General features: G+C 43.4%; 1 protein-coding gene across 4 annotated transcripts in view; it reads right to left on the bottom strand.

Annotated features, from left to right (window-relative positions):
- Nucleotides 1–25701, bottom strand: part of LARGE1 (LARGE xylosyl- and glucuronyltransferase 1) — a 526275-nt gene that overhangs the window by 253905 nt on the left and 246669 nt on the right. For all 4 annotated transcript variants that reach the window (XM_038550745.1, XM_038550743.1, XM_038550744.1 and 1 more), the window contains one exon: nt 11712–11835. In XM_038550745.1, the coding sequence (XP_038406673.1) occupies nt 11712–11835 (124 nt within the window). The remainder of the gene's footprint in view (nt 1–11711; nt 11836–25701) is intronic.

Here is a 25701-nt window from a genome sequence, read left to right as displayed (position 1 = left end):
TTAACATCTGTACCTTCTTTTCCTTTGTATGTCTGAGACATCCTACATATAAACTTATTTTTTAATTTCATAATTTATTTTAGGTATATTTTTGAAGATTGTAAGCAGTTAAGATACCGTTACTTAAGCATTGGGGTGTTTCTCCATTAAAAGAAATTTAAAGTATGTACATTTGTTAAAATAAGTAATGTTGGTTTTGTTCTGGAATAGTATTTTTAAGCATTATTTTTCAGCTCTGTGAAAAAAATTGACATACATTACAATCTCTCCTTTTAAATGAACGATTCAACAAATGTATACAGTCTGCAACCACCACGCGATCACTATATACAACAATTCTATCTCCCTCCTCCCCATTTTCCTCATACCCCTTTTAGGTGGTCTCTTCCACCCCACTCTTTGGGTTCTAGTACCTCCTGCCTTGCTTTCAAGAATTTTGTGTAGTCATATATAATACGCAGTATTTTGTGTCTGGCGTTTTTCACTTAGTGTACTACTTCTGAGATTCCCTGATACTGTTGTATATATCACATTCACTGCTGAATTAACATTCCACTGAATGGATATACTAATTGTTTTCTCTGGTTGATGGACATTGGCATTCTATGAACAAAGCTGCTGTGAATATTCACATACAAATTTTTGTATGTGAATGTTTTTATTTCTCCTGCTGGTGGGCCATAATGTGAGACTGTTTAACTTCTTAAGAAATGGACAAACTGTTTTACAAAGTGGATGTACCATTTTACATGTCTACTCATGTACAACAGTTCTGGTTGTCCCACATTCTCACCAACACTTGGTATTTTCACTCTTTTAAGATCTTGATCATTGTAGTGGGTGTGAAGTAGAATCTCCTGGTGACCTAATTTGCATTTCCCTGATGACTAATGATGTTGAGCACTTTGGGGGGGTGGGCATTTACTGGCTATCCTTGTCTTCCTTACTGATGTGTCTCTTAAAATCCACTGTCCATTTTTAAATTGGGTCATTTGTCTTCTTGTACTGTTCTAAGAGTTCTCTGCATATTCCAGATACAAATCTTTTATCAGACATATACTTTGTAAATATGCTGAGTCTGTGGCTTGTCATCTTCTTATTCATGTCTCAGAACAACAAAAACCAGTTTATTAGTCCAATTTATTAGTATTTCTTGCTCTTTTAGTTTGTGCTTTTCATAACCCACTTGAGAAATCTTTGCCTAACCCAAGGTCACTAAGATTTTCTTCTCTGTTCTCTTCCATCAGTTCTATTGTTTTAGTCTTTACATTTAGGTGTAAGATTATTTTCAAGTTAATTTTTGCATATGCTACAACAAGGCTCATTTTCCCCCATTTGTATATCTTACGTTCCAGCATTCTTATTTTTTTCTTTTTCATTTTGTTTCTGCTCCCTACCTACATTACACAGACTTTGTTTCACTTGCAATATTAATATTCATCTCTGATAACTCAGTTTTAATTCTATTTATAACTTTACCCATGGTCAGCTTTGAGTTTTGCAAAAACAGCTTACTTTTTCATTCTCCTGATGATCAGAGTGAAGGGTTACAGAATCCCACCTGAGTTACACAAAACGCAGGAAATGTAGCAGCTTTTAAATCCAACACACACTTCCCAGCTGGTTTTAAAATGACTGATCAGCACTCTAGTTTTCTAGTGCAGCGTCTTTTCCAATAGCCCAGAGATGGAAGCACCCTAAGTGTCCACTGATGGTGAATGGAAAAGAGACCATTATTCAGCCCTAAAAAATAAGGAGATCATCTGTGACAACATGGATGGCCCTGAGGGCATTACAAGAGAAATAAGACTGAGAAAAGTAATACATATAATCTCACTTACATGGGAATCTCGGAAAAACAGAACCAAACAAAGAAACAGCAATTAAAAAAAAAAGCCCCAAGCTCATAGACACAGAGAAGGGACAGGTGGTTGCCAGAGGTGGGAGGTACAGGGTGAGCAAGATGGGTAAACATGGAAACAACAACAAAACTACTTGGTTATTTATGTATGTTTTTAAGAACAACTTTTGGCATTTGCATTCATCTTTGCAATAGACTTAAAACAATTATTTACATATCATCCCATGTGTAACTTCTTTCAGTACACATTGCCTGCCCCTCTAGAATGAGACTATCTCATTCTGAATATTCATTTTGATTACTTATATGGTTGGCTGGCAAATCACTGATGATACTTCTTCAAGTATACACTGGTGTATATTTTGTGAGCTCTTGCATAGAATATAATTTTCTGTTGTCTTTATACACGAGAAAATGTGGCTAGTATTCTGAGGTCCCTGCTCAGAAAGGGCTGTAGAAATTTTCTTAAGGACATCTATTATTATAGCAAAAAGACTCAGCCAGAATTTTTATTCTTCAAAGATATGTCTCTCTCCACCCTCTGCCCTTGTGTCATGGTGGAGCCTCAGAAATCAGGCTCCAGTGCTCCCTCATAGCCACCACCCCTATATAGATGGCCACTGAGTCATTGAAATGCAGCCTAAGTTTAAATGCGTGAAATACACATTGACTACTGAAGGCAGTATGAAAAAAAGTATATAAAATTATCTCCTTAGTAATTTTGAAAATACTGATCTTGTTGAAATTATAGTATTTTGGATATATAGGTTTAAATAAAATGCTATTATTAAAATTCCTTTCACTTGTTTCATTTTGCCTTTGGAAATGTGACCAGTAGAAAACTTGAAATTATACCTATGATTTGTCACTATATTTCTATCGGACAGTGCTGCTCAAGGGTTGGACTACTTAGAGTCATATTCTGGTTCAAAATGCTGAATAATTTTAACAAGTTTCTTTTATAAGATTCCACTTCCTCACCTGGAAATGGGTGAAAATAATTATACTAACCTCAAGGCTTACTGTGGGGATAAAATAATATTATGCTTGTAAAGCTATTATGTTGGCATATAATCAATTCTTATTAATGAGAGTTATTATTAATCTTAAAGGGAGGATTTTTTTAAATCCTCATAACTCAATATGTTTCTAGGGTATCCCATGATGTGGGCAACCTATCACCCATTTTGCCTAGATTGTAGGGCTCCTTTTCATCTGCATGCATAGAATTCTTCTCTCCTCTTGGGTTTCATCAACCTATGGATGGACCACTCAACACGCTTGCCTTAAAGTGCCAGGAAGCTCCTAATTTTCATCACACCACTTCAGCCACTCCATCTCTGGGTAATATGTCAAAAAATATACCTCATCTAAGGCACTGAAGCTCTAACATTTTACTCCCAAAATCCAGCCTTTTATCCTTTGAAAACATTTGGACAAAGACTCCTATTCTCACTGGGAATATATCCTAACCTCCTAATTCCCACTTCATTCTGCCCATCCCCTTCACCCATCAGATACTGCTGGTCTTTTTTTTTTTTTTTTTTTTGGTTGAGCTTATAATGTCAAAATCCATCACTATAACCACCTTTTTCAATCACTGTTGCTGGTTTTTAACTCAAGTTGTGGATAGGTATGATTTTTGGTACAAGGGAAGAGCACTGTATTAAAGACCAAAAGAAGTATATTTTGGTATCAGTTGTATTTCCAATTAGCAGCATTCTGCTACTTCCTTTGATAAATCCCTTATTATTATTATTATTTTTATTTATTATTTTTTAAGATTTTATTTATTTATTCATGAGATAGAGAGAGACAGAGAGGCAGAGACACAGGCAGAGGGAGAAGCAGGCTCCATGCAAGGATGCAGGGAGCCTGATGTGGGACTTGATCCTGGGTCTCCAGGATCAAGCCCTGGGCTGAAGGCTGCACTAAACCTGCTGAGCCACCCGGGCTGCCCTGATAAATCCCTTATTAATACAAGCAAACATGTGCTGTTTCCACAGCAGGGGATTCTTGAGGACACAGTGAAATAAGGTACACAAAAACATCTCCTTCTTTACTGAGGGAAATGAACCAAGAACGAGAAGACCACAGCGATGAAAATGGGAAGGGATCAATGTTCACGATCAGGGAAAGGGTGGATCAGGGGACACTTAATTGCTTTAAAGGTGTTTAAGTGTCTGAGCCCAGGCCAATGACTGCTCCTGATGGGGCATGTCAGGTACATAGATCTGACACACCTGTTGTATTCTGAAGGCCCACAGAGAATAGTAGACAGAGACAAAAAGTAAGCCCATTCAAGGAAGGCAACAACGTGGAAACCTATGTATTACATAAGAACGTTGAAAGATATATTTAAGTGTCACCCAGATTCCAAGCACTGCCATTCGGGATATGATTGAAAGAATGGGGAAGAGAAGACTCAGTAGATCTGCTGGTCTCCAAACAGCTGGTTGACTCACTCTGCAGTCCCATGGCATAAAACCAATGCATTTCCTGGAGCCACTTTTACCAGGTTTTGTCCGAAGAGCTGGGCATAGAGATAAAAGTTACAGGACTTGCCCTCCTGGTTCTCACAGTCTAGTGGGAAAGGAGACTGTTAACAGGAGTTAACAGACAATGATATCTACACTTGCATTTGGTCTTTATTAATGCTCAGGACCAATGGGAGAATCAAAAAGATAAAGATTTCAGGACAGCACAAGGCGGATATTTCTAATAGAGTTTCTAAATATGGAACAAGGTCCTTTGGGAGGTAATGGTCTCTTATCTCTGGAAGTATTCAAAAGCAGAAGATTAATGACCATTTATATAGAATATTATAGAAGAAAGTGGAAGGTTATGCCAAATGAATGCCAAGTTCCTTCCTAATTAAGATTCTATGATTCTCAAAAAGAGACAGGGCCCATTCATTAAGACACTCCATTTTATAAAGAAATATTTGCCTGTGTATAAAGTGAATTGTACAATCGACACAAAGATTCTTTTCTAATGCAGATTACAATTTCCTGTTGGTTGCTTACAATTTTCCATGTGTGATATTTAAAAGCTAACGACCACCTCCTGTGTTTTCAGATGCATTTCACTCCCATGTCCATTCTACAATCTCACCTTGTTATCCGAGAGAGAGAAGAACCTATTGCAAAGGCCAGAGGTGCACTGCTGGCCAGATAGAACCAGCCCTCATATTCACAAACCACATGGATAATCCAGGGCCCAAGAAAAACAATGAAGAGAATGGGAGATAATAACTTTTCCAGACCTGGACATAATATTTAACCCCTGTCAGCCCTCCTATAGAACATGAGATGCAAAAAGAGAGAAGGAAACAAGGGTGAAGACTTAAGAGGTTAATCATAGCCATTTTCAAATATAGAAAAAGAGAAAACACAGAATTCACGAGTCCCTACTATGTGCCAAGCACTGTGTGCTTTCCATTATGAGACCTCATTTACTGCATTTAATCTTCACCTTTAATAAAGAAGGGCTAGAGGTAACAACTTTAAAAGACAATTAAGCATTGTGTGTTATTCTCAGTATTACCGAATTATTAGTGAAGTCGCACAATTCCAAAGGTCACACACACTTCACTTCTCACTCTTCTGCCAGGCATCTTAGAGCAGATCATGTCCTCCATGAGACTTCTGTCCTTCCTCTGCAGGTCAAGCCTAACTGGAACCTGCTCCAGCCCTATGGGGGTAGAGTTGGTGACGGTCCATGGTGTTCAACCACCGTCAAGTGCAGTGCCTTTGAGCGATAGCCCAGGCCCCACAATCAAAACACCCAGACCCAATTCTGGGAAGAGGACTGTGTTGGAAAGAATCACATGTGATCCTGGATAATTCTTAACCCTCCCTGGACCTCATCTGTCCAAAGACAGCTATTTTTATCGAGCTTCCTCCGAACCCTGAATCCCTAGGGCTTCTTATTTGTATCAGTCCTTCCTAACTGGAAATGTCCAACATTCAGGAAGCACATCTTCCTGGGAAACAGATAGGGTAGGTAGCAGTTTATCCACCCCCTAATGAGAGGAACAATAGAAGTATGTCTCCCAAAGGACAGCAGGGTGCTGAAGATGGCAGTTATCTAAAGAGAGCTTCTGCGATACTCCACAAAGACCAGCACAAAGGTAACAGAGGATGAGTAGGGAGCCAATTTTTAGAGTCAGCCATTAATATTTTTTGGAGCCATAGCCCTGAATCCCACTTCATAACCTTTCTGATGTTGGTAACGAGCAGGCATCAGGTCTAAGAGAAAAGGAGATAAATTAGGACCCCCAGCTGGACAGGTGAATCATGAAACGGCTGCGGCCCTAGGAGCTTCCCGTTGCAAGCTCGGGTTCATCCTCACCCCAGCTGATGGCATGGGATTGACTTTCTGGGCCAACTGGGGCAAGATCAAGGGCTAGTTGGTATGCAGGGTCTTGTGTGAAAACTGACAAGGTATGTACTGCTGATTTAAGGGAAACTGCCTAGAGAGTGACTGCTTCATTTGGAAAACAACCTTGGGTGAAGTGATGGGGCTGTCCTGAACTTCAGCAGCATTGTGAATATAGTGTCCTTTTATCTACAGCAGGAAGCTCCATCTCCTTTAATGGAGGGGTCATGCTTAAAGCATTTGTTCTTCATCAACAACCAGGAAAAAAACCACCACCGAGAGCTTAGAGGACCCTTGTCTAGTCACAATTACAGGGTCCCAGCTTAAAAACAAGCCATAGGGGAGCCTGGGTGGCTCAGTCGGTTAAAAGGCTGACTCTTGGTTTTGGCTCAGGTCATGACCTTAGGGACCTGGGATTGAGTCCTACATTGGGCTCCGTGCTCAGCAGGCAGTCTGCTTGTGGATTCTCTCCCTCTGCCCCTCCCCCTACTTGTGCACACACTCATTCTCTCTCTCTCTCTCTCAAATAAATAAATCTTAAAAAAAAATATATATATATATACAAGCAGACCACAGGGAAGGAAATCTAACACAGGAGAGCATGGGTTGTGAAGTCAAGTAGTTCTGGGTTTTAATCCTGACTCTGCCATCTACGAGCTACACACAGGACTTGGGGTTGGTTTGGTTGACCACCCCAAAGCCTTACCCTCCTTATCTGCATGGTGGGGATAATAATAGCACTTGCTCCACAGAGCTGGGGGCATTCTATAAAAGGAGCACATCACACATAAGATACCAAGGGTCCCATAGATAGCACAAGTTACACTGCAGCCTGACAGGGTCCTGAGGCACAGAAAACAGGAATCCTATGTTCAAGCACAACTCAACAGTGGCGGATGTGTTCCTCGGTGGCTGTAGTCCCTGACTCCCTCCTTCCCTTCGGATCTGCTCTACATCCATGTCTACTGAATTACACAATCCTCTATCTCCTAGCATTCCATTTGGAAAGGGAAAAGTTATTTTTTTATTTATTTTTTTTTTTTTTGGAAAGGGAAAAGTTAAATAGCAGCTGTGGCATTTATTAGCTGCCTGATTGTAGGCAAATACTCTTCAACTCCATGCTTCAATTTATAAATTATCTGTGAGATGGCGGTAATCAAACTTCAGTCCATCCCACAAGGCTGCCGTTGAGGGGCAAGGGACAGCATGCCATCATCTACAAAGCTCCCCACAAAAATAAGTCCCCCATCCTGCTCTTCCTTTCTCTGGTGAGAGGAGTTATGCATCTTGAATGGAGTTCTGGGTACAAAAATGTGCTCAGTCCTGGTAGCCTGTTGATATGGGGACTGGGAGGCTGGAAATGAATGGGCCCTGTAAACATCAGAAGACCAATGAGCATTTCACAGGCCACAGAGACAAGCAAGCTGAGTGATCACTATTTGCAAATCTGCACTAATTGGCCATTACCAAGAGAAGCATACCAGTCCACAGCAGACTTCCTGCAGTTCATTTGTAATCATGCACCAATCCCTTATAAATTTCCTCTTCCCTTTTAGTCCGTTCTCCAGCACTAACAGATATAATAAGGGGCCCACAGGAATGTTTCCGAGAAATGCCATTTCCAACAGCTGTACAAAGTGATTTTCCAGCACCAGTTTGGGGGTGGGGGGCATCATGTGTGCCTGCTGAGGGTACCATCGGACACGCTTTCTAAATGCAACTGCACAACACAGCACGGGCCCTCTCCTCTCCCCTTCTTCCTCCTTTGCTAACATCAGCTGATGGATGGCGTTTTAATGCATTCATGGAAAGACACTCACCTGTCCCAGGGCTGCTCTTGGGACTTTACACAGGGTAGCACAGATGGAGCTGCCTTATTTATGCCACTGCAGGGTGACTGGTAGACAAATACCTGGCTGTCCGCCCATACCTTAAGGCCCAACAGGCCTTAGGAATGTGGTGAGCCCTGACAATGATAAAGAAACCCCTTCCTAATGGCTTTATTACTCATAAGGACCCAGCTCTAAGTTTACTGTATATCATCATTTTGCAAATATTTTCATAGGCCGGGCATCACAGGAGGCATTAAAGATAGAAGGGTGATAAAAAGCAGACCTATCTCGGTCCTTTTGGAACCAGCTATCTAGGGGCGAGAAAGACCAGTTTTCTCCACAAAGACAAGAAAGATCACATTGTGTGATGAAATGTATGTGATCCCATGAGAACATACAACAAAGTGTCCCCTATCAGATACTGAATGCAGGGAAGGCTTCCCGGAGTAAATGTAGCTTAAGTGAAAAAAACATGGAATTAACTAGCAATGGGGAAGAGGAGGCCAACTGGGGAACAGAGTTTAACAGACAGAGGAGTAGCCTGTGTAGTGGCCCCCCTGGTGAGAGGGAAGGAGCAGAGCACTTGTGATGATCCAGTGAGTGAGCGGTGGTACTGTGGTAGACAACAGAGCCGGAGGAGGCAGGAGCCAGAAAGCCCAAGTCCAGATCCTAGCCTCTATCTTTGGAGCACCAGGATACCACGCAGGGTTTTATGCACAGGAAAGGGAACTGGCATGGTTGGGCATGCTTCTGGGAGAGCCAACTCATGCTGCTGAGAGAGAATACATCTGGGGGAGGAGTGGGCAGAGGGGAAAAGACCAAAACTGCTGTTGTGTTGGGGAGAGGTCAGAAAAGCTCAGAGAGGGATGGCGGCCAGGAAGATGGAGACCAGCTAGGAATGGGATGAGCAGACACAGGGTGAGGGAAGAGGGATGGCAGAGGTGAACTCTTGGGGGTGCCTGGGTGACTCACCGGGTTAAGCGTCTGCCTTCAGCTCAGGTCATGATCCCGGGGTCCTGGGATAGAGCCCCGCATTGGGCTCCCTGCTCAGTGCGAGTCTGCTTCTCCTTCTTCCCCACCCACCCTTCCTGCTTTCTCCCTCATGCTCCCTCTCTCAAATAAATAAATAAAATCTTTAAAAAAAAAAAAAAAAAAGATGAACCTTGATTCTGGAAGAGCAGCTAAGCAGGCATATAGCAGTGCTACGGCCAGGAGAGGCTCAAGCTGCGGGGACTGGGCAAACCATGGTTTGGGGTTTGCAGAGCTAGATTACATATAAATCATCACTATTGTGATCATCAGTTATGGCAAAATTGTGTTTACAAAATGCTTTCATACTCATTGTCCTTACAGGATTCTGACAAGAGTCTCAGGGGATATAAGATGGTGGGAGATGGGAATTTCATTGGAAGGGAAATAAAATGCAGGTGTGTTTGAGACTTTGAACAGGGTAGTCAGTGTAGTTGGTAGCAAAGGTCACGCTAGAGGATAAGACACTGGAGACAAAAAAAAAAAAAAAAGAAGACGACACTGGAGACAGTATCTTTTAGAACACATCTGATTGTATTTTTCTTAATTCTTATTTTTTAAGCCATGGACTCTGTGATTCCAATGGATAAAAATCCAATATGTAAAATAATGAACAGTCGGTCTTCCAGGATGGAAGTGGGCGTGCAAGAGTCAGAGCAGCAGTCCCTCTGCCCCCATGTCGTCCAAGACCTCAACCTCAGGGATGCCCCAGGGTTCCCGGGAGCAGAGTACAGTCCTTGGTGCCTTACTCCTTCAGATGTCCTTCAGACATCTCCCAAATGTCTGTGGATTTCACGAGCATTTTAATCTTACTTTGTGCCTTGGCTGCAAAGGAGAGTGGGGCCTTTTCAAAAACCTGCTGCATTCCAGACACTGCTGTGCCTTCACAGGTGTTATTTTGTTTAGTCCTTGTCTTGGTGGCTGTCACTGTGCCACCCATCTAACACCTGACTGAGCCAGGGCTCAGACACCAATTCAGATGGTTCTTCGACAGCAAGCCAAGATGTGAACTTGGGGTTCTGCTGAACCACTTTTGTGTTTTCTTAAAAAGTAGTGGGGGGCACAGACTTGCAAGGAGCATGGCACAGGATTGCCCAAAAAAGAGCAATGAAGGAGGCAGAAGCATCCTTGTGCACCAGGCGCCACGCCTCCCTCCCATTGCTTTTCCCCCACTGTGTTGGCGCCAAGACCCTGGGAGACAGAGAGGCTTGCTTTCACCTTAATTAGCGTAGCAATTTGCTAAATTTTGTTTTTCCCTTTTAAGAGTGTTAATCAATTTTAGCTCAGAATAGATTGGAATGGCACACAAATTACCACGACAATCCCCAAATGCTAAATTCTGAACATCTCGATCAACCTCAGAGTCTGAAATATGGGAAAATCAGAAACTCTGGCCGGCATCTCTGTGATCTATTTAAAATGTTATGGCTCTGAAATGAAAAGATAATGGCTTTATGAGGTTTGGAACAAGCAATTTGCTAGAATCAGCCTCATGCCTAGGTGTTCAGTCCTTCCCAAGGTGATAGGAGATAGAACATCAACATATTTCAGCAAAGTTACGTGTTCTCCTAACAACAGCAATTTGTTAAATTCACAAGCATTACAGGGTATCAGCTATGCACCAGAAATCAGAAAAGAGTAAGACGTGCTTTCCTGCCCCCTCCCCTATTAAAAAAGGTTCTAAACTAAACCAGCAGATAGACTGCTGAAGAAGTTTTCTTTGGAGAAGTCAGGGAAGGTTCTCAGAGGAAGTACCAATGCAGCAGGTGAGTAGGAGTTGTGACAAGGCAGGTGGAAGGGAATGTCAGTTGGAAGGAACAGCATAAGCAAAGACTCAAAAGTAGGAGAGGAAGCAGAGACTAGAAGTAGTTTCCTAGAGCTGAGTAACAGGATGAATTTCCAGGAATGACACAGATGAGACTGGAAGAAGAGTCAAGAACCAGAAGCAGGACTTCTTGAGACTATGAATTCCAATCCTGATCCAGGCAACATGGCAATACAGATGGCTTTTAAGCAAGGAAATGATATGACCAAATGAGTCTTATTCGGTGAAACTTCTGGCCCAACACAATCTTTACTATTGTGTTGCATAATCTTTTAAAAGCACATTCACACACATTCTCTCATTTCTGCCTTTTCATTACCCAGTGAGGTTGGTATGATCACCTTTTTACTGATGAGAAAACAGACACAGCAAAGGTACAGATTATTTACTTTGTATCTTACGACAAGTGACAATACAACAAATTAAAACCCAGGCCCCTGACTCTGAATTCAGCACTGATCTCACTGGTAGCAGAATTCTCTAGAAGAGCCACCAAAGACCTCTTTCAGATGCATACCAGGTCTTCCCCTTCTGAAGAAACCCTTTAAAGAAAGTTGGTCTGTGCCAGAACCACACAGACCAGCACACATTCTGTGCTGAAGTAGTGGTCCCTTTGATGCTTTCTGTAGTAATATCAGATCTGAGTGACAAACAGCCTAAGTTATACCCTGGGCATTTCCAGCTGAAAGCTGAGGTTTCTACCACTGCCAGTCTACAAGGCCACAACCAAGAAAAGCTTCCAGCATGCGGTGCTCAGGGAGGCACCTCTCCCTCCTGCCTGTACCTTGAGCTCATCTGCGTTGTAGAAGTCTACGCGCACGGCCGGCACCATCCAGGTCTGGAAGAGCGTTGCCAGGATCTGCTCTGCGATGGAGTCAGCAATGAGGTGGAAGTGCAAGGGGTTCCGCCTGTGAGAAGTGGAGGGAAGAGGAGTCAGGAGGGACGAGTCAGGGAGTTCCAGCCACAAAATCACATTCTTTCTAACTTGTAATGTGCCCATCAGTTTCTAACAGCAGCTGTGAAAGGAAGTCAGGCACATGACCAACCCAATGCTTGCTGACAAGGATGGCGGAAGCTGAAAAGGAGAGAAGGTATTTCACCCAACCACAAGATTTCAGACGGTCAAATCATTGGTAACCCTCCATTCGAGCCAACCCTAATAGCATTTTTGTGTCTCTAAAAATCTTAAGCAGGGCACAGATAACAATTTGGCCAGCCCGTTATTTCTACCATCTAGACGTATGGGCATCAGTTTCAGGAGCACGTGGTCAGACAATGAAGTCTTTAGACTGAATGCAACAGACAAGATACTTCTCCCACAGCACAGTACTGAGTTCTGTTTTCTGCTTGTTCTTCTCCAAAAGAAACCCAGGCATCCAAGATGGCATCACCAGGGAACCCCATCGCCGGACATCAGCTTACTCTCAACTTCTAATATTCCTAGAGTTTTTTTTTATTCATTCCCCTCGGCCAACCAGACATTACTGAGGGAGCATCCGAAATAGCCGGCATTACACAAGGGCAAAGCTTCTGGAGTCCAATGGAAATGGGTGCAAATCCCAGTCATGGCATTTATTAGTGGGGATTTTGAGTGTGTTGCTTCTGCCTCTGCACTGCTGTTTCTTCATTCTGTAAAATGTTGAGAGAAATCTCTTTATCAGGCTACTGTGTATGAGGTAAGTAGAAGAGATAAGGCATATGAATAATAAACACAGGATGATAAATAGCAGATATACCTTCTAGTCTTATAAATACAACTGAGCTAGCAGAAGTGACAGTGTGAACTATAATACCACAAATGAGTGCCTCTGGGAAATCTAAAGATGAAAATGACCTGGTTCCCCTGACCTCAAGGAGCTCACACTCCTTATAGGGACAGATGATCCACAATTTAATATACACACATGGTGGCACATTATGTTGTTAACAACCACAACCACAACACAGCATTCTATGAGAGTAAAGGCAAAAAAGGGCTAATTCTGACTGGGTCAGGAGGACGTGGAGGAGCTGGGGAAGCAGTGCCCTAGAAGATATAGGAGTTTGATAGGAAGCAAAGGGAGAGTGGACACAATCCAAGGAGAGTAACAGGAGACAACAGCTAGCGCCCAGGGGGTGCTGGGAGCATGGGGGGTAGGGAAGCAGTTAGCTGGGACTCTAAGGTCAGAGCAGAGGAGGAGAGAGCAGTGAGTGCAGGAAGCAGTGCAGTGAATACCCAATTAAATAGTCCCTACTATATTCGCGAGGTGTGGGGAGCAATGTGACCCACCTCCTAGCTCTCAGCCTCTGAGCCTCTTCCCAGCCCTATTCCAGAACCACAGACCTTCTGTTTTCCATGCCCTCTCTTCACCTGAGACTGCAGATTCAGTTTGCTCTGTAAGAACCTTCATGCATTTGCTCATTTGATAAATACTTACTGAGCACCTATTACTTGGCGGGAGATGAGCAGGATGCCAGGGACAAGGTAAGGCACACCATTGCTGCCCTCTCAAATCTCCTGGTCTGGCCCCCTCTCCTCCCACCCTTCACACTCCCCAGCCAGCATTTATCTTTTGTTCAGCCTTCAGTTCTGAGGGCCACCATCATTTTCTCCTGGAGCCCTTCCCTGACTACCCATGCCTGGCTCAGGGTCCCTTCCTAATAGTCAGTTACCTCAGTACCATGCACCCACCCTCAGGTTTTGGTCGCCTTTTTACCTGTCTAGATCCCCACTTGACTGTGAGCTTGGAGAAGTCAAGGATCATGCCCGTTATGTTAAAAAATATCACCACATAATCTAGCTCTGTGCATAGAATGCAGGAGGAGTTCAATAAATGGACTGGATTAAGTGATGGATGGTGGAGAGAGAAGGGGAAGGGAGGTAGACACATCATTTAGAAGAGGAGACTAGGTGAATGTGAAGTGAGGATCTGACTGAGACCATGTCTGGGGAAAAGCAGCACAGAAGCTGAATCTAGAGGGATTTCAGGAAAAGAGATCTTAGAGAAAGGGGGGAAATGAAGGGGAAGATGCATAAGGGGACACTGAGGTTCCTGGGTTGGTGGTGATGTCTCCAGGACAGGGGTTACAAAAAGCAAGGCACATCAGAGGAAGATGAGGGGTTTGAGATTGGACACACCAAGTTTAAGGTGAGCGTAGCAAAGCCAGATGGAGCTGAACGGAAGAGTCTAGACCCGAAGGTGATTATCATCCAAGGCTAACCCACCATATATGTAACAGGTGCTCAAAGATGATAAACAGAGTAAATGAACAGAAGACACAAACAGGACTGCAGAATTTCTCCATGGGACCTAATGCCTGAACACTGCAGATTCTCCCATTAAACTATCTATACTCAAGGGGAAAGGGCCCTATAGCATTCCTTGGAAGCCCTACAACAAGTTTTCCTGTAAGAAGCTACCAGTTGGCCTGAGTGATGATTGGTGGTCATATATTTATCAGCCAATGACTTACCTGAAGGCTAAATGAGAGGTACTAGTCAGAGTCCTTGGGAAGACAGACGGTCCATTTAGCCCTCGGTGTTGGTACAACCAGCCTCCCTCTCCCACAGGAGCCATGATGGAGGGCAGCCCCGGTGGCGCAGTGGTTTAGCGCCGCCTGCAGCCCAGGGTGTGATCCTGGAGACCCGGGATCGAGTCCCACGTTAGGCTCCCTGCATGGAGCCTGCTTCTCCCTCTGCCTGTGTCTCTGCCCCCCCTCTCTCTCTCTCTCTCTCATGAATAAATAAAATCTTTAAAAAAAATAAAAAAGGAGCCATGATGGAGTCTTACGCATCAAGAATGGATAAAAGAAAGCCTTCCTGTCAATTTTCAATTTTATCCACAATGGAGGAATGGCATAATTTTAGACACAGTGAAAATACCAAACAGACCAAGGTACGTATATTTGTTTCAACACAATCCTGCTATTCACGTGTCTCTGTCTTCATGTGCTCCAAAAAATACTTGCCTCCTACTTAGAAGTCCCATGAATTCCTGTTTATCATTCAGACTTCCCTTTGCAAGTTAGCTCCTCCCGGACACCTTCTTTGAGCTCATCCTTGTCCCTTTTTCCTGCTAACTTGGCATCTCATATAAAAAACATCCCAACCATTTCTTTCTTTTCTTTTCTTTGTTAGGGGGGAGGGGGGAGGGAGAGGAAGGAAGGTGTGAGAGTGGGGGAGGGGGGAGGGAGAGGGAGGGAGGGAGGGGGGAGGGAAGGAGCGAGGAGGGAGGGAGGGAGGCGGAGGGAGAGATCGAGAGTCGGGCGAGTGATTGAGGGAGTGCGGTTTTGTGTAGTGCTGTGGTTTGGTCTGATTTATTCTGTCTTTAGTTCTTTCCCTTGCTCCTGCCTTCTCTTCATTCCTTCCTTCCTTCCTTCCTTCCTTCCTTCCTTCCTTCCTTCTTTCCTTCCCTTCCTTCCCTTCCTTTCTCTCTCTCTCTCTCTCTTTCTTTCTTTCTGGCTCCACACCCAGCATGGAGCCCAACATGGGGCTTGAACTCACAACCCTGAGATCAAGACTTAAGCTAAGACATCAAGAAGTCAGACGTTATCAACTCAGCCACCCAAGCACCCCAAAACCTGTCTACCATTTCTAACATGACACTGTATAAGTATTGAAACATGTGGCTCCTTATCTCTACTAGGAGGTCTCTGAGGACAAAAACCATGTTTTCATCTCCATCCCTAGTGGCCAGAGGAGAGCCTGGCACATAATAGGTGCTCAACAAACACTTGTGCAACAAGTGTTTGGCCACAGGAGAAAAGAAAACCAAAGTCCCTCCTTCCAGGTCACCATTAGCCTTACCATGAGAAGGCAACAACAGTCAATGGCATTATCTGCATCAATGCTTCAGAGCCGGGGACACTGCTCGAGAATGTCTGGGTCAGAGCCCTGGCTGTGTTAACTACTAACTGAGTGACCAGAAGCAAGTTAACGCATCTTTCTAGGCCTCAATTTATTCATCTTCAAATTAGGAACAGTAACAGTAAGTAAACAATATTGCATTGTAAGGACTAAGTGATATAATATAAAGTGCCTGTTATGAAAGATTTGAATGTATGTTAACCACTAGTATGGTCTGAGTGCTTATGGCATGCCCCCCTAAATTCATGTCGAATCCTAAGCCCTAGGGTATCAGGAAGTGGGGCCTTTGGGAGGTGAGTATGCTGTGAGGCTGCAGCCCTCCTGAAAGGGATTAGTGTCTTTATAAAAGCAGCTTCAGAGAGCTCTCACCCTCCTCCCATCATAGAAGGACACAGGAATTGGCAGTCTGCAACCAAAAAGCAGTCTCCACTACCCCGCCTCCCTTAAGACCATGCTGTGCCATGATCCTAGACTTCCCAGTCTCTGAGACTGTGAGGAACAGATTTCTGTGGTCTATAAGCGCCCCCCCCCCCATCTCCAGTCTGTGGTATTTTGTTGTACCAGCCCGAGCAGACTACGACAGCCATTGTCAGTGCTAACTTATTAGGAAACTGTGATTTTTCTCTCCTGCTTTGCATTACTCTTCAAATGAAGTAATTTCAATTAGTTCTCCCATCCATAAAACAAAAAATGAGTTGAATGAAGAAACATGCAACAAAGAGCTATCAAGCAGTAAGTACATGTAAGGCATAATAGGGGTTTAGGTGATGCTGGAGCTGGGACTCTCTGCTGGTGCAGCTATCCATCTGGTAGAAGCAGAGAGAGAATGCCAATAACTACATAAACACTGGAACATGGCTGTGCCCTAACACTGGGCCACCTCACAGAGCTGCAAAGTGTGGGAATGGCACACCTCCTGGGGAGCCACCTGTATAGACTGATATGGACAGTAAGTGAAGGGTACCCCTAGAGTTGAATGGTGAGCAACCTGTACAAGTGTACAGGACAACTCTGCAAAGAGAAGCACAAAAGCTACAGGGGTGGAAGCTACTTCTCAACCGTGGAGCATCTACAATGTTTACATGGACTAAGTGGCAATTAAACCAGACCTTTAGATGAGAAGAGATGGGAGGAAGGAGGAAGGCAATACGTAGGATGTAACAGAATAAGGAAAGGAACAGAGGCGGGAAAGTACATTGCATATCTATGAAGGAATGACAGGCTTATTTGGGTGGATCATACAACAACATTTATTGGACACCTACTGCATGCCAAGAATAGGGAGGATAAAAAGAAAAAGTGCAAGTCCTAATGGCAGGGCAGGCCAGAGTGCGTGACTTCTTAAGATCCATGACTTTCATTGTCTAAGAGAAAGAGAGCCAGACAAGATTTGGGTGCTGAGCAGGAAGGCGATAAAGTTGTAATTCGAGACATTAACCTGGCTACAGAGCTGAAGACAGACCAGCGTGGAAAGAGGAATAGGCTCGCAGAGGAGGATGCTGCCAGCATCTGATGAGGCTTTCCCCTTACAAGCTCTTGCTCTGGTCTATTTCAAGCAACTCCCCAGAAGGGAAAATAAATCCAGAGACACTTAGCTCATCTTTAGGGCAAAACTAGCTGTTTGCTTTGTTAAAGAGGTCCGTGTGCCTCATCAGAATATGCAAATACTGAATCAGAGGACACATCAGGGCCCCCCAGCCCAGGGGACCACTGAGACCCTGCCAGTTCATGGACAGTCTCACCAGCCCCATGCAGGCTCACAAGCAGCAGCTTGATCTCACTGCTGTGAGCAAGATGCTCAGAGCAGCTCTAAGCTCCACTTTCGGCACCATCATGAGAATGTGGGTCCTGTCAACTGTACCTCCTGGAGGCCACAGGAGAAGCACCTGAAAATACTGCCCAGACTACTTTGCTTCAAATTTCTGTACAAACCAGAATGTTTCCCTCAAGTTTCAATCTATAAATCCAACCACCAACTAGCTGGTCCTCCCTTCATGCCCAAAGGCCACAGAGTATCAAGATGGCCTAATGACAACTCTCCTAACACCAGGTGACTAAGAAGTTGCGTAGTGTTTAGTAACTTGTCTCTCCTCGAGACTGTAAGCTCCATGAGGATAGACATTTGCTCTGTCATTCACTGGGGTAGCCTAGCCCCCAAAACAACAGGACCTATTAGAGGCTCCTAACACAGACGTGTCCCACAGAATTCCATGCCAGGGCTAAGGGCACACCATCTATCCAGCCTCACACAAGCTGGAAACAGGAGCATCATCAGCGCTCCTTCCCCGCCCACCTCCCACACCCCCAATCAATCCCACACCCTGGAGGCAGCCTAGTCCACTGGTTAGGAGCCAGGCCTTTAAAGCCAAATTGCCTAGCTGCTTCTCATCTTGATCTGTCACCAACTAAAGACAGGATATTGGACAAGCATGTTAGTCTTGGAGTCTCAGCTTCTGAATCCATAAAATGGGGTTGTTATTATCAAATTGAATTAAAGTGTATGAAGCACTTAGAACAGTGACCCCCAAGGAATATGGACTTAATGAATGTTAGCTTGACTAGTGTACCTGCTCTTCGGTGAGAGCTCACAAATACATGCTCCCCTTCTCTCCCTGTCTCTGAGCTGGCTCCCTCCAACAGATCCTCTGTCCTGTAAGCCCAGGACTCCCTCCAAAATGATCACATAACCCCCTGTTCGTTGTCGGATGCATAAAGTCCCGCCTCCCGCATGGAGCTGGCAGGAGGTTTGATAATCTCATCCGGTCCACCTCTCCAAACACATGTCTTCCTACTCCCCTTCCACAGACCTGCACTCCAACCATTCCCTTCCCCAGATGTGCATGTGACCAACTTTCTCCTTCTTAAGGAATAAAGTGCCACCTGCTCAGGGAGGCCCTCCATGGCCACTCCATCAAAAGTGCCCCCTCCCTCTCCAAGGGCTCCCCCCACTGCATTGCCCTATTAGTTTCTTCTCAGCACTGGAACTCTCTATATCAATCTGCAGGTCTATCTCCTGCCCGCTGCTAGAACGTGAGCTGTGTAGGGAGGAGTTTCTCTGCTTCCACAATGCACTTATCCTCCTGTTTTCTCACTCTACATGCCAGTGCTTGGCAAGGGCCTAGCCGTGGGTACAATGTCAGAGACTAATCACGTTTTCCCGCAGGCTCAAGTGCATGCTGCCTCTCTTCTTTGACCACCTTCACATTGCTTTGCTAACTGCTTCCAGCCTTCTGTGGTCAACGTAGATGTCACTGTACTCGATGAGGAAGCCATTCAACTGGGTCAGGTGTCCTTCTTTTATGTCTCCCACTGATTTCAGAACTCAAAACACAGAGGAATGCTATAGTCTACTAAATATTCACTTCTCTGTTCCCTATGAGATGGGGTCTTGGCACTGGGACCTGTATTTTGTAAATAATCATGTCCCTGTATTTTTACTAGTCCCTGTAGATATAACATCCAGTAATTTTTTATTTAAAGAATAAATAAATAGACAAGTTAATAATCACCAAAGAGATCCAAATGTCCTTACAGTCTGACACAGGTATCTGGGTGTTACAAGCAGAGGCATTCAGAAAAAAATGTGGGAGTAAACCTTTTAGCATTGTATTGGGCAAGGGTCTCTTAGGCAAAAAACCCAAAGCACAAACAAACAAACTGGTCCTAATCAGAATTAAAAATGTTTGTGTTTCAAAAGATACCATCAGGAAAGTAGAAAAGTTAACTCAGAATGGGAGAAAATATTTGCAGATATTTATCTGATAAAGGACCTGTAACCATAATATATAAAGATCTTCTATAATTCAAACAATACAAAGACATGTAAGCTGATTAAAAACTGAGCAAAGGAGGGGTGCGTGGGTGGCTCAGTCAAACATTCAACTCGAGGTTTTGGCTCAGGTCACAATCTTGCAGGTTGTGAGACGGAGCCCCACGTCAGGCTCTGCACTCAGCGGGGACTCCACTTGAAGGTTCTTTCTCCCTCTGACCCTCTGCCCACTCACATGCTCTCACTCTCTCTAAAATAAATAAATTTGAAAAAACAAAAAGCCCAAGGAAAGGATTTGAACAGTCATTTCTCAAAGAGGATACACAGATGGCCAATAAGCTCAAGAAAAGATGCTTGACAACATTAGATACCAGGAAAACGTCAATCAAAACTACAAAGTACCACTTCACAGCCATCAAACAGCTAAAATAAGAGAACAACAAGTACTGGTGAGGACTTGGGGATATTGGAGCCCTCATTTGTCACTTATGGAATTGGAAGATGGTGTAGAGCTGTTTTGGAAACCGGTTCTGGGGATTTCTCCAGAAATTAAGCATAAAAAGTTAACAGCTGGTGAGCTCTTCAGCAGCCCTGCTCCTAGTTAGACACCCATACTTGTACACAAACCTTCACAGGAGCATCATCCAGAACTGCCAAGAAATGGAAACAACCCCAATGACCACCATGTGCTGAGTGGATACACAAAAGGTGGTGGTGCCATGGACTGGAGTATTATTGGAAACGCAAATACAAGAAGCATCGAAGACCCCTGCTATGACACCGATGAACTTTGAGAATGTGGTACTCGGCGAAAGCAGCCACTCATGAGAGACTAAACAGTGAGAGACTCCTTGATGTGAAAGGTCCAGAATCCTCAAATCTACAGGCACAGAAAGATGAGGGGCTGTCAGTGGATGGAAGAAGGGGGACACGGGGAGCGAGTCCTCATGGAGACAAAGGGATCTTGCTGAGATGATGAAAACAGCCTAACATTAGGAAGTAGTGATGGTTGGACAAGTCAGAGAACACTAAAAACCAATGGACTGTACTCACTTGAAGAGTGAACATTAGGTATGTGAATTAGATGCCAACACGTTCTCATCTGCCTGCGATGGGAAGTGGCCTGTTTGGGGGAGGGAAAGAGACCTGGTCTGCTCAGCTGTTTCTGGGCTTCTCTCTCCTGAGGGAGCTGGGCTATAAGGCCAATGGTTTGCTGTGTCAGGAAGGCCTGCAGGTGTCAGGGCTGGCCTCTACCAGAAGGGAAACCCAACTAATGGGGGTGAGAAAAAGCCCAACCGTGCCTGCATTTGAGAGAATATCCTACTGCGCCCACATTTTGAAGAAATGTCCTGCAGCTCAGAACAGTGATAAAAAGGACTTTCATTCTCCATGTGTGACTTCTGAGTCTTATTTTACATTTAGTTCCTAATCAGGAAGGTAAGAAATAGTTTTAATGATAGGGTCCTCAAATTCCAAAATCAGTCAAAGGCCAAGGGCCCCACCCCCACCCCTTGCTCTTTTGTTCACAGGGAGATAGCAGGAGTTAGACAGACATTAAGAATATATTTATATCAACTGAACTGCATCAAGCAAAGGAGGAGAACTTAGAATTTTTTCTTACAGAAAAAGATAATTTCTCGATATAGGATTCAATGTTATTTAAATTTATTTCTACAACATCTAAAATAGTCTTTTATACCAGTCATTAATTATATGCATTTTGGGAGCATTGATTTAAGCCCAGGAGCAAAGGCTTTTTTGTGAATAGGCCAGAACATCTTCATATACAACCAGTCCCACGTAGCTTGCCGGGGTCTGAACAATACAGACATTAAGCCTGGTCTATATTCAGACCAGATCACACTTTTACAACAAAGAAAGCAGCAAGTGCATGTTTCATCTTCAGCAGAGCCTGCAGACTTTGCTCATAATGAGCAATGCTCCTGCTGCCTCTATGATTTCCTTAACTGCTCCCCTGTTCCAGGTTGGGATGCAATAAATATGGTAATACAAAGAGCAAAGATGATTAAACCCCAGCCTTCTCCCTGCTTTTCTTTCTTCTCTTGTCAGGAATGTGCCACAGCCCCTACAGGGCAATCCAGGGTCTGCTTTTATTAAAATATACAGGGACATCTGAGCTGAAATAATCCTTAATTATTAAGTTTACAATGGAATTGCAATTCTAGAAAAAGAAAGAGTCTGTGACAGTACCTCCAATGCTCAGTGAATCTGTTATCCTTAAGGATTTAATAGAACTCACTGCAGAAAAACACAGCAGCCGGAATGGGGGTTTTTCAATGTGAGCTCTTGGTTTGAGGGAGGACAAGTGGCATTGATAATGTGGGAACATTCAAGGACAAGTCTATATCACATCAGAAAAGCTTTCCATGGGAGAGGAACAGAGCAACTTTCTAAAACAAAACAGAGAGAGAGAGAGAGAGAGAGAGGAAGGAAGGAAGGAAGGAAGGAAGGAAGGAAGGAAGGAAGAAAGAAAGAAAGAAGAAAGGAAGGAAGGAAGGAAGGAAGGAAGGAAGGAAGGAAGGAAGGAAGGAAGGAAGGAAGGAAGGAAGGAAGAAAGATAGAAAGCAAAAGGCCTTGTGGCTTCCAGGCTTTGGCAGAACCAAGGTCAGGTCAGAATGTGAGGAGAAGTGATGACTCCCCAGTGACCTTGAACAAGCTATTTAACCTCTGAGCGTCAGTTTCCTTATTCATTTGTGAGGATAATGACAGAGGGATAAAGGGGTGATTACAGAGATCACAGTAATGATAACAATTCCCAATGTGGTCACTCAAAATGATGATGAAAAATAAAAAGAATAATGATACTCAAGATAGTAACTTTTCTCCCCGCCAGACTCTGAATCTAGACTGAGTGGGTACAAAGCGAGGTCTCTAGTAACTTCTCTTTGATCCTGAGGTATGACTTAACCTGTAGCTTCATCAGTTGTAAAATGGGGACAATCATACTACCCACCTCACGGAGTCACAAGAGCATGAAATGCATATCTGAAAAACACTTCACACAGAGAGCTAGGTTCGTATTTGTTCAATACACAAAACACAGAAACGTTTCACATAGAATATCTCTGAGGATAGTCCAACAGGGCTCTAAGACGTAAAGGAACAAGCCAAAGCTCTTCAGAGACTTCACTAGGGCCACCCAGCTCATAGATGGTATGACCAGAATCAGTACCTACTTCTGTTTGTTTTATTCAAATCCTAAGTTCTTCCCGTCACGATCTAGAAACTGCTTCTATAATAAGTTTAAGCCTGAATAAGCAATAACACAATTAGAGGCAGATACTGGGCACAAATAGGCTGTTTTATCTTCCATGTTCTTCAGGGGCACAAGTTTTAAAAAAACAAAACAGAACAAAACAAAAATCCAGCTGCTTGATATGCAAAGTAAGGGAAATCACCCAACTTCTTCCTGCCAACAGGGCTGTAGAGTGTGAGAGTAAGTAGATCATCCTCGCAAACAAATATTAAATTTTTACAAGCTGGCCTGCCTTCCTGCCCAGGAGGTAAACACCTAGTGGCTACGTAATTTTTTTTTCCTCTGCTCTCTAAAAGCTCGGTTTCCTTGAAGAGCAGCTATACTTCCCAGTTTATCTGCAAATGGGGTTGGAGTTACGTCCCCCAATTTTTCTTGAAATAGTCTTCCATCTAGGTGACACAGACACATAATGTGCTATTTTTTTCTATTAGGTAAACCCTTGTTCACATATATTTTGTATTGATTTTTTTCTCATCCACCCTTTTTCTTTATCATAGGGGTTGCATAATGAGATGACCAGAAATACATGTAAAGAGAAAACAAAAACAAGATCATTTTTGTTTCTCTCTCTCTACGCATAACACGAAAAACTCCCTTTTTACACAGGGTGTTGGCTAGTCTTCCTGCCCCCGGTATTCTGTTTATGTGCATCTGCACACATGTGACATATACGTGGCTTTGCTGACACCATGTAATAATATTATGCATATGTTTTGAAGTGTGTTGTCATTATATCATACAATTTGTCCATATGAGGAGATGCTTTTTAAGACCAACTGAGGACATGCTTTACTACAAAAGGGTGTTCCATTGTTTAGTCTTACTGTTTTTAAGTATTTTTCAAATTTTTAGGATCATAAGCAATAGGTCATTAAAAAAAGTATTTTCTGTAGCCAGGATTATCCTCTTAAGACAGTCCCTGAAGTTAGTCATATAGGGTCAAGGTCTTGGGCATAACATCATAAAACTTCTTCTCCAAAAGATTATAGCAATTTCCAGTTCTGGTAGGAGAATATAAGAGTGCCTGTGTGTCACTCTTTCACTATCTTTTAAAATATAGTGTGCCCACTGTCACCAGGCATACTGCAGAAGTAAAATTGATTTGATGAAACAAAGCAACCCTTAAATGAAAATTTGCTGAAAATCCTGTCTGGAGAATAAATCTAATTGCTGTAATTAACAGTGAAAGCCAAAAGAAGCATTCTACACCACTATTATTATATTATTATTAACATTAGAAAGGTACTTCATTTGCCAAAGTATTTTATAATCATGTATTGGTTAATCCCCATAACGTGCTTCGGAAGCAATGAAGCTATTTATAGCTGGACTTTCTGAGCGGAAAGTCTTTCAAAAGTCCTTTTGTCTTGATATCTCAAGTCATTATCACCAGCACATCAATTCACAGACATTCTCATTTGTAGAATTTCAAGGATGGGAGGGATTTAAGTGGTCATCTGGACCAAGATAAAGCAGTCACTGACGTGGAGTGCAGAAATTTCCTAATGCATACTAAGAATTTGCTTTCTTCTCAAATCCCCATGCTTCCACGAAAGCATGTCATGCCATCAGCAGCCAACTACAAATCTGCTATTTTTAAATGTAACATCTTTGTGCTACACAGTGACTGCAGGAATAAAAGTTTATACTCTTTGGGATTCCTTAGGGTTTCAGCAACTATTATTTGTAGCTAACACAACAATGAGAATATTTATACCCAACAATACCAAACCAAACGTTTTCATGGCTTTAAAATTTGCCATAATTCAGATATAGCACAACTGAAATCATGCAAGTCATGCAAATCCTCTTTTCTTAAAAAGGGGCTTCTTGGGGCACCTAGGTGGCTCAGTGGTTGAGCATCTCCTTTGGCTCAGGGTGTGATCCCGTGGTCCTGGGATTGAGTTCTGTATTGGGTTCCCTGCAGGGAGCCTGCTTCTCCCTCTGCCTGTATCTCGGTCTCTGTGTCTCTCATGCATAAATAAAATCTTTAAAAAGATTTTTTTAAAAATCTTGCCCCCACCCAATCAGGTCTTGTCTTATCTTGTTTAATCTGGACAAGAGATAACTCAGGAAAGGCAGGATCACTTCCAGGGTGAAGAGGAATCTACCCTTTTGCATGGCTGTTTGCATGGGGATCTGCTAGGATCCACAGATTGGAAAATTTTACTGCCCTAGAAATTACTACAAAACACCTGGTTTCAAGCAGCAGATGAAGGCTATAGAATCACAGGGAGTCTCAAAAACCACACAGCAGCAGCGGTAGTGTGGAAGGGCCATCTCCCCTTAAGACAGAAAAAGTGAGGTTGAGCCCCACTCGGTCATTCTTTTTTTGGTATTTCCATTTCCTTCTTAGATGTGCAACTGAAATCCCAGTGCCAACTGTGAAGAGCAAATAGGAGATGGGAGAGCCCCTACCACTAGCCCACAGTGTTCTCTACTCTGCTTACTCATTTCTCTCTTTTATCTGCTCCGCAGGGGATGGAGGGTGGAAGCAGGGAATCCCTCCCCCTCCTGGGTGGGGAGCAGACCTGCTAGCTGACCAGAGGCATAGTAGGGCACCCCAGAGAAACACCCACCCAGGTGAGTTCAGTAAAAACAACTGAGCTAAAAATTCTGTCTTCAACCTAATAAATTTTAGGGTGCACGGATTCACAGCAAAAGTTAACTGGCCTAGGAACTAAAGTCTAAAGAATTAAAATGACCTGTTGAAAATCACTCAGCTATAGAGTGGCAGGACCATGTAATCGAACCAGGTCTGAGCTGGACAGATTAGTTAACTGGTCGAATAAATACATCTTCAGGTGATTTATTAATGAAGTTTCCCAGATTCACTAGATAAACAAGTTAACATTGAGCTTAACACTTGTGAAGTCCTTCAC

The sequence above is a fragment of the Canis lupus genome, chromosome 10 (genome assembly GCF_011100685.1).
Source record: "Canis lupus familiaris isolate Mischka breed German Shepherd chromosome 10, alternate assembly UU_Cfam_GSD_1.0, whole genome shotgun sequence".
Taxonomy (NCBI): domain Eukaryota; kingdom Metazoa; phylum Chordata; class Mammalia; order Carnivora; family Canidae; genus Canis; species Canis lupus.
This window is presented reverse-complemented; position numbering and strand designations above follow the sequence as displayed.